This window comes from Mauremys mutica, chromosome 17 (genome assembly GCF_020497125.1).
Source record: "Mauremys mutica isolate MM-2020 ecotype Southern chromosome 17, ASM2049712v1, whole genome shotgun sequence".
Classification (NCBI taxonomy): domain Eukaryota; kingdom Metazoa; phylum Chordata; order Testudines; family Geoemydidae; genus Mauremys; species Mauremys mutica.
The window spans coordinates 8,878,364-8,886,404 of record NC_059088.1 but is presented as its reverse complement, the minus strand read 5'-3'; the positions used below and the strand labels follow the sequence as shown (position 1 = coordinate 8,886,404).

Sequence of the window (8,041 nt, the reverse complement as noted above, 5' to 3'; positions counted from 1 at the left end):
CCCACCCAGCCCCCTTCAGGAGACACCAGCCTAGGACTGAGCCCTCCCCCCGTCCTCCGCACCTGAGATCTGCTGCTCTCAGCCCGGCTCTCCTGGGGCGGGGACCACGCTCCCCCCCAGAAGGGGCGCATCTAATCGCTTCCTGCCAGTGCCCCGGCTTTACTCAACTTCCTACCTTCCGCGCCGCCTGCAGAGCCCCAGCCCCGGGAGTGCAGACAGCGCTGAGAGGAACAAGCTCTGGTCTATCTCCAGCCACAGCTCCCGGGCCCATGGCGACCCCCTTCCCCACCACAGCCTGGGGGCCGGTAAGTCCAAGCCTTGATTTGACAGAGATTGGAGGGAGCCGGCCCTCTACCAGCACCAGAGATGGGGGGAGCCCAAGTCCCCATCCCTCCCCGCAGCCCAGACAGAGAACCCAGAGACCTGCCCCACTCTCCAGCCAACGAATGGAACCCAGAGTCCCACTCCCCTCCCAGAACCAGGGGGAGAACCCAGGAGTCCTGACTCCCAGCCCCACCTTTGGAGTGAGGGTGTGCGTAGGGACTCCTGGGTCCCTCTCAGCACTGGGCACGTCCAGAGGCATCAGGCCGCGAGCCAGCCCGTGAGTCGGGGAAGCGTGAGGGCATTGGAGTGCACCTGTAACCAGGGACTCATCCTCAAGTGGGCGGGGGTCTCCAGTGGGGTCCCACGGGGACCGGGTCGTGTCCTGCACTGGTTACCGCTGGGATCAGTGTCCGGGACGGGAATATCAAACCCTCTCAGCTAACTTCAGCAGAGGGCCCAGAAATCGGGAAATCCTGAGGGGGCCGGGGCAGGGACCCAGAGTGTGTGAGGAAACGCCAGGTGTTTTAACACATCCGCACGTCCCCGCCCATGGCGAGGAACCACAAACGTCAGCCGGGGGCTCTCCCCTGGGGGCAGCGACTGCGGAACAGATCTGGGGCGATGGCGGAGAGTCGGCTGGACTGGGGCTAACGCCATCCTGGGATCTCGAGGAGGAGCAGGGAGGGGATTTTCCCTCTGGAGCTAAGCCGGGGGTGACACTGCTGAGCCCTGGGTCTGGCTCTGGGGCACAGAGTCAGTCGGGGAGGGGTCAGAGCGGAGCCCCGAGGACGATTCGAGGGTTCAAAGCCCTGCCGCAGAGCGAGCGATGCCAGGAGCTCCAGCGATTGTGCTGAGCCCAGGACACGCTCTGGGGCGCCGTGATCCCCGTCTGTCCGTCTACACAGGGAGTTGATCGGGGATGGTCAGTTTTTACCGGGGTCGGGGGGAATTAAGCATTGGGACCAAGCACCAGGGCCGTGGGGGATCCTCCATCCCCGGCAGATTTTCAGTTCAGACTGGGGGTTTTCCTAAAAGAGCGGCTCCAGGGATGGTTTGCGGGGTGGCCTCTGGCCTGGGCTATCGGGGGGTCAGGCTAGACGGCCACAGGGGTCCCTGCTGGCTGGGGAACTGGGAATGACTGAAATCAGGCAAATACCCGCAGGGCAGCTAGAGACCAGCCCAAGTGGCTCAGGGGGTGAATGGAGCAAGAGGGCTACTGTATAACAGGGTATGGCGGAAGAGCCAGGACTCCTGGGTTCTCTCCCCGGCTCTGGGAGAGGAGTTGGAGATAGTGGTTAGAGCTGGGGGGTCTGGGAGCCAGGACTCCTGGGTTCTCTAGTGATTAGAGTGAGGCAGGCTAAGTCCCAGGACTCCTGGGTTCTCTCCCCGGCTCTGTCGCTGACTCTCTGTGTGACCTCCAGAAAGTTCTTTCACCTCAGTTTCCTCTCGTACAAGTTGGGGTCGATGCTACTGAAGCTGGGCGGGAGGAAGAGTTGGGAGACCCCCGTAGCCGCGGCTCAGGAGGGGCTGCGTTACTCTCCAAAGGACGGGGCCCTGTAGCACAACCCGGGGGTTGGTCCCCGTCCCCCCCGGGGGGGGCTGGCTGTGTGTGGCACAGCAGGCTGTGGGGGAGGGGCAGCACTCCGGCGAACACGAGGCTAGCACCAGGGAACAGAAATCTGCTGAGACAGGAGGTCCCGGAGCTGTCTGGGGGGCGGAGGAGCAGGGCTGCGGGTCGGGCACCCACACAGCTGGGGGAGGAGAGGGGCTGGGATCGGAGGGGCTGAAGGTCGGGAGTGGGGGGCATTGGCGGGGGGGAGGGGAGACAGCAGGGGCTGCGGGTCGGGAGTGGGGTTGCCAACTCTGTAATTGCACAAAACCAAACACATTAGCCCTGTCCCCGGCCCCGCCCCTTCCAGAGGCCCCACCCCCCATCGCTCGCTCTCCCTCACTTTCACTGGGCAGGGGCAGGGGCGGCGCCAGGGTTCCGGCGCCCTAGGCGGGGGTCCTTCCGCGCTCCCGGTCTTCGGGGCACTTCGGCGGCGGGTCCCGGAGCGAGGGAAGGACCCGCTGCAGAATTGCCACCCAAGACCCGGAGCGCGGAAGGACCCCCTGCCGCCGAATTGCCACCGAGGGGGGCAAAATGCCGCCCCCCCCAAATCCTGGCGCCCTAGGCGGTGGCCTAAATGGAAGCGCTGGCCCTGGGCAGGGGGTTGTGCTGCAGGCTCCAGATGGGGGGGTGGGCTCTAGGGTGGGGCCAGGGATGAGGGGTTTGAGGTTCAGGAGGGGGCTCTGGGCTGGGGCAGAGGGAGGGGGTGCAGGGGCCGGGCCGGGGCTCAGGGGTGGGGTTGGGGTGCGGGAGGGGCTGTGGGAGGGAGTGTGGGCCCTGGGAGGGAGTTTGGGTACGGGAGGGGGCTCAGGGGTGGGGTTGGGGTGCGGGAGGGGCTGTGAGAGGGAGTGTGGGCCCTGGGAGGGAGTTTGGGTACGGGAGGGGGCTCAGGGGTGGGGGTGGGGTGCAGGAGGGGGTGCAGGTTCCAGGAGGCAGTTAGGGTGCGGGAGGGGGTTCCAATCTGGGGCAGGAGTTCGGGGCGCAGGCTCTGGCCAGGCGGCGCTTACCTCAGGCCCGGTCGGTGGCACAGCGGGGTTAAGCCAGGCTCCCTGACTCCGCACTGCTCCTGGAAGATGCTGCCGTGTCCGGCTCCTAGGCGCAGGGGCGGCCAGGCAGCTCTGTGCGGTGCGCACTGCCCACTCCTGCTGGCACTGCCCCCGCAGCTCCCATTGGGTGCGGTTCCTGGCCAATGGGAGCTGCAGTGCCGACGCTCAGGGCAGGGGCAGCACACGGAGCCTCCCTGGCAGCCCCTGCGCCTAGGAGCCGGATATGGAGGTCACTTCTGGGAGCCGTGCGGGAGAAAACCCGACGCCTGGCAATCCTAGTTGGGAGTGAGGGGCACCGGCCAGGCCACGTGCTAAAGGGGTCACTTCTCCTCAGCTTTCCGGCAATGCCACCTCACCCGTGGCCAACAACAGCAGCACGCCCACCTCCAACATCCTCGACCAGCTCTCGGTGGCCATCTTCGTGGTCTCCTCCCTGCTGGGCATGGTGGGCAACGGCCTGGTAATCTGGGTCACCAGCTTCCGCATGCGCCGGACAGTCAACTCGATCTGGTTCCTGAGCCTGGCGCTGGCCGACCTGCTCTACTCCCTGCTGCTGCCCTTCTACGCCGCCAAGACCGCCGCCGCCAATCACTGGGCCTTTGGCAACTTCCTCTGCAAAGCTGTCAATGCCCTCCTCTTCCTCAGCATGTTCGCCAGCGTCTTCCAGCTGACGCTCATCTCGACCGATCGCTGCCTGCTGGTGGCCCAGCCCATCTTGGCCCAGCGGTTCCGAAAGCCGCGCTGGGCCTGGGGGGCAGCCGGCGTGGCCTGGCTGCTGGCCGGGGCTTTCTCGGCCCCCTACCTGGTCTTCCGGCAGGTGCTCTACCGGGGCGAGCGCCGCGTCTGCAGCAACAATTTTGGGAAGGGGGTGACGGGGGAGGCGCGGAAGCAGGCCCTGATCGTGGTGCGGTTCGTGGCCGGCTTCCTGGCGCCGCTGGTGGTCATCACGGCCTGCCACGCGGTCGTGATGCTGCGGGCCGGGCACCGGGGCCGCCGGCCCAACCGTACGGCCAAGGTGGTGGCTGCCGTGGTGTTGAGTTTCTTCCTCTGCTGGCTGCCCTACCACGTCTTCAACTTCCTGCATGGCTCGGCAGGCAACAGAGCAGCCATCAAGATGGGCTCCTCCCTGGCCTTCAGCCTCACCTGTCTGAGCTGCTTCCTCAACCCCCTGCTCTACGCCTTCCTGGGCCGCCGCTTCCAGGAGGGGCTGCGGGGTAGCAGCCGCGCCCGCTGGCTGGAGGCCGCCATGGCCGAGGACTCGCAGGGCTCGGGCAGCGGACGCCGGCGCAAGCGCTCACGGGGCTCCACCACCTCCTCTGAGCTGCGGATAATGCAGCCGTGACGGGGCAGAGGCAGGGGAAGGGGCCAGGGCCCCATGCGGGGCGGGGGGGAGGGCAGCTCTGGGATGGCACCGAGCATGGCATGCTGGGAGCCCAGGGCCATACCAGAGCAGTGCATGCTGGGAGCCCAGCACCATGCTGGAGCTGTGTATGCTGGGAGACCATGGGACATGGCGGAGCAATGCATGCTGGGAGCTGTTGTCATCTTCCTGGGCTGCGCTGGGGCAGTGCATGCTGGGAGCCCATGGGCCACATGGGAGCATTGCATGCTGGGACCCCAGAGCCTCACCAGAGCAGTGCATGCTGGGAGCCCATGAGCCACACTGAAGCAGTGCATGTGGGGAGCTGTCGTCATCAGCACGGGCCATGCCAGAGCAGTGCATGCTGGGAGCCTACGGGCCATGCCGGAGCGGTGCATGCCGGGAACCTACGGGCCATGCCGGAGCGGTGCATGCTGGGAGTCCATGGGCTATGCCAGAGCGGTGCATGCCGGGAGCCTACGGGCCATGCCGGAGCGGTGCATGCCGGGAGCTTATGGGTCACACTGCAGAGGAGCATGCTGGGAACTCTTGCCCTCATTGGCCACACCGGAGCAATAACAGGCCACGCCCCTTTCCCATGCTGCAGGAACTCAGTGATACTCACTGGCCGCCACCCCACAGGGTGGGCGGGGCTGTTACAAGGCTATGGCCATGGTGGTTGCCATGGATACCACCACCTGGCCACCATTTTGGGGCCTGGTTTTCAGACCGGGCCAGAGTGAATCCTAAAACCAGGCTCTTTTTATACAGAAAGCTCAGATCTACTTTTGTTACATGGACCACCTCATTGGTTGGTGTATCCTTCCACTAGCTAATGTAGTCCATCCAAAAAAAAAAATCCAGCCCACTTTACACAGGAGCCGGCTCTACTTTCAAAGGACAGCTACTGAGCATCGTTCCACCACAAAAGTAGTCCCTCAAAACACAGGTCTCAAAACTGGACCCTTTTTATACAGTGCCGGATCTACTTTCAATATATACTGATTGTGTCCTTCCGCCAAAAAAATAGTCCCTCAAAAAAAAAAAGGCTGAGAACCAGGCCCTTTTCATACAGAAGCCCTGTGACGTTCCTCCATAACTTGTGTGTGTCCTTCCACCAAACAATAAACGGTAAAATAGCCCCTTAAAAATCTGAAAATCAAGCTCCATCATATTCAAGTACCGGGACTACTTCCTTTGTTCCCGTCTTGCACTCTGTTTTGTGGCCTTCCACCACAAAATATAGTCCCTGAAACACACATGGGGACGTGGTGCCCTTTAAATACAAGGGCTGGGCCTTATTACGCCCCCTTCTGCCTTCTTTCACTCAAAAGAAGTCGTCCACCCAACAAGCAGAGAGACTCCTTTGTATCCTATCCCAGACCGATGAACGCCAGCAAAAATAGTCCCTCCAGTAAGCATCCGGAGAGTCATGCTCTGTGTTACAGGCCAGAACTTCCCCGCCCTCTCCCTGAGCGTTCTATCCTTCCGCCCTCTCGGCAAGAGCCTTTCCCCCGAAAAGGTGAATAAAGCTGCCGAAGCCGCTTGGGTTCCTCTGAAAGACCAAAGGCGGCAAATGTGAATTTAGCACTGGGGGGGGGGGGGCACCTGGATGGAACAGCCAGCTCTGCAAGCCCCACCCCTGGGCGGAGTCATGCCACTTAGTGGGCAGGGCTTGGTAAGCTCCTCCCATGGGCGGTGCCATGTCTTTTAGTGGGCGGGGCTGTGGCTCTGGCATTCCCAGTGGTCATCTGGGGTGTTTGCTACAGAGAAAAGAACAGGTGAGACTCGTCCACCATGACATGGTGAATCAGTGAGACAGCTGGGGAGAGAACCCAGGAGTCCTGGCTCCCAGCCACCCCACTCTAACCACCAGCCCCCACGCCCCTCTCAGAGCTGGGGAGAGAACCCAGGAGTCCTGGCTCCCAGCCACCCCGCTCTAACCACTAGACCCTGTTCCCCTCCCAGAGCTGGGGAGAGAACCCAGGACTCCTGGCTCCCAGCCACCCCGCTCTAACCACCAGCCCCCCACTCCCCTCTCAGAGCTGGGGAGAGAACCCAGGAGTCCTGGCTCCCAGCCACACCCCTCTAACCACTAGACCCTGTTCCCCTCCCAGAGCTGGGGAGAGAACCCAGGAGTCCTCGCTCCCAGCCACCACGCTCTAACCACCAGCCCCCACTCCCCTCTCAGAGCTGGGGAGAGAACCCAGGAGTCCTGGCTCCCAGCCACCCCGCTCTAACCACCAGCCCCCACTCCCCTCCCAGAGCTGGGCATAGAACCCAGGAGTCCTGGCTCCCAGCCACTCCGCTCTAACCACTAGACCCTGTTCCCCTCTCAGAGCAGAGGATAGAACCCAGGAGTCCTGGCTGCCAGCCCGCCCTGCTCTAACCACCAGCCCCCACTCCCCTCCTAGAGCTGGCAAAGGGAGCCAGAGGTCTCTTTCCCCGGGCACAGCAGATGGGCTGGGCTCCGGCGTGGCTCCCACGAGGAGGAAGAAGATATCTCCGGTTTCAGATCTGGAAAGGGGAAGCCGAGGCCCCTGCTCTGGGGCCAGGGGAGTTTTTCACCCGAGGATGAAGCAACCCGGCTTCCCATCCCACCAGTCGGGGAGGAAGCGAAAGCCCAGGGCAGAGGTGGGCGAGGGATGGCAGAGCACCCATGGAAAAAATATAGTGGGTGCTCAGCACCCACCGGCATCCCCACAGATCAGCTCCTCCCCCTCACTCCCAGCACGTCCTGCCCACCGGGGCTTGGGAGAAGAAGTGTGGTGGGGGCGGAGCGGGGGTGGGAAGAGGGGGAGAGGGGGTGCAGTGGGGAAGGGGTGCAGTGGGGGCGGAGCAGGAGTGGGAAGAGGTGGGGACAGGGTTTGGGGAACGGGTGCAGTGGGGGCGGGGCCTGGGGCGGAGGGGGGGGTGGAAAGAGGCAGGGAGGGGGGGTGGAGGTTTGGAGGAAGGGGTGCAGTCGGGGGGTGGGGGAAGGGGTGCAGGGGGGGTGGAAAGGGGCAGGGTGGGGGGTTGGGGGAAGGGGTGTGGTGGGGGTGGAGGCGGGGAGGGGGGTTGGGGGAAGGGGTGCGATGGGGGGAGGGGGAGGGGGTTGGAGGAAGGGGTGCAGGGGTTGGGGGAAGGGGTGTGGTGGGGGCGGGGCCTGAGGCGGAGGGGGGGTGGGACGAGGCGGGGAGGGGGGGTGGAGGTTTGGGGGAAGGGGTGCGGTGGGGTGGAGGGGGGTGGGGGTTGGTGGAAGGGATGTGATGGGGGAAGGGGTGTGGGGGGGGGCGGGGTCTGAGGCGGAGTGGGGGTGGGGGTTGGGGGAAGGGATGCAGTGGGGGTGGAGGGGGGGCCTGGGGCGGAGGGGGGGGTCGAGCACCCCCCAGGAACTGAGGCAGAGCAGACAGCCCAGCACCCTAAGGCTTTGCCATGCCAAGGGCAGCAGTGCATGCTGGGAGCCCTCCCCCTCCCCAATTGGTCACACCTGGCTCCCAAGTGAGCCCTGCCCCGCGTCTCCACCTGCTCCGCCCGGACACCTGGGTTCTCCGCTGCCGGCCCTGCCCTGTGTCTCCACCCAGTGATGAGCTGCCAAAATCTTAACAACCGGTTCCCCACCAGGTCCGGTTCCCCATCCGACCCCCACCCACGTCCTGCCCCTGACTGCCCCCCTCAGAACCCGCAACCTATCAACCCTCCCTGCTGCGTGTCCCCTGCCCA

The 8,041-nt window shown here is 64.4% G+C and overlaps 1 protein-coding gene across 1 annotated transcript; it reads left to right on the top strand.

Annotated features, from left to right (window-relative positions):
- Positions 1-235: 235 nt before the first annotated feature.
- LOC123351905 (C5a anaphylatoxin chemotactic receptor 1-like) lies at positions 236-4,321 on the top strand. The gene is made up of 2 exons (XM_044991588.1): positions 236-305; positions 3,314-4,321. The coding sequence occupies exons 1-2, from the start codon at positions 270-272 to the stop codon at positions 4,319-4,321; spliced, it is 1,044 nt and encodes a 347-aa protein (XP_044847523.1). The 5' UTR covers positions 236-269.
- Positions 4,322-8,041: the final 3,720 nt, after the last annotated feature.

What these genes read in the sequence shown, in the direction of transcription:
- LOC123351905 (XM_044991588.1), top strand. Translation starts at nt 270, where the DNA reads ATGGCGACCCCCTTCCCCACCACAGCCTGGGGGCCG. An exon ending in CCACCACAGCCTGGGGGCCG is followed by an intron (nt 306 to 3,313) that starts GTAAGTCCAAGC and finishes ACTTCTCCTCAG; the next exon opens with CTTTCCGGCAATGCCACCTC.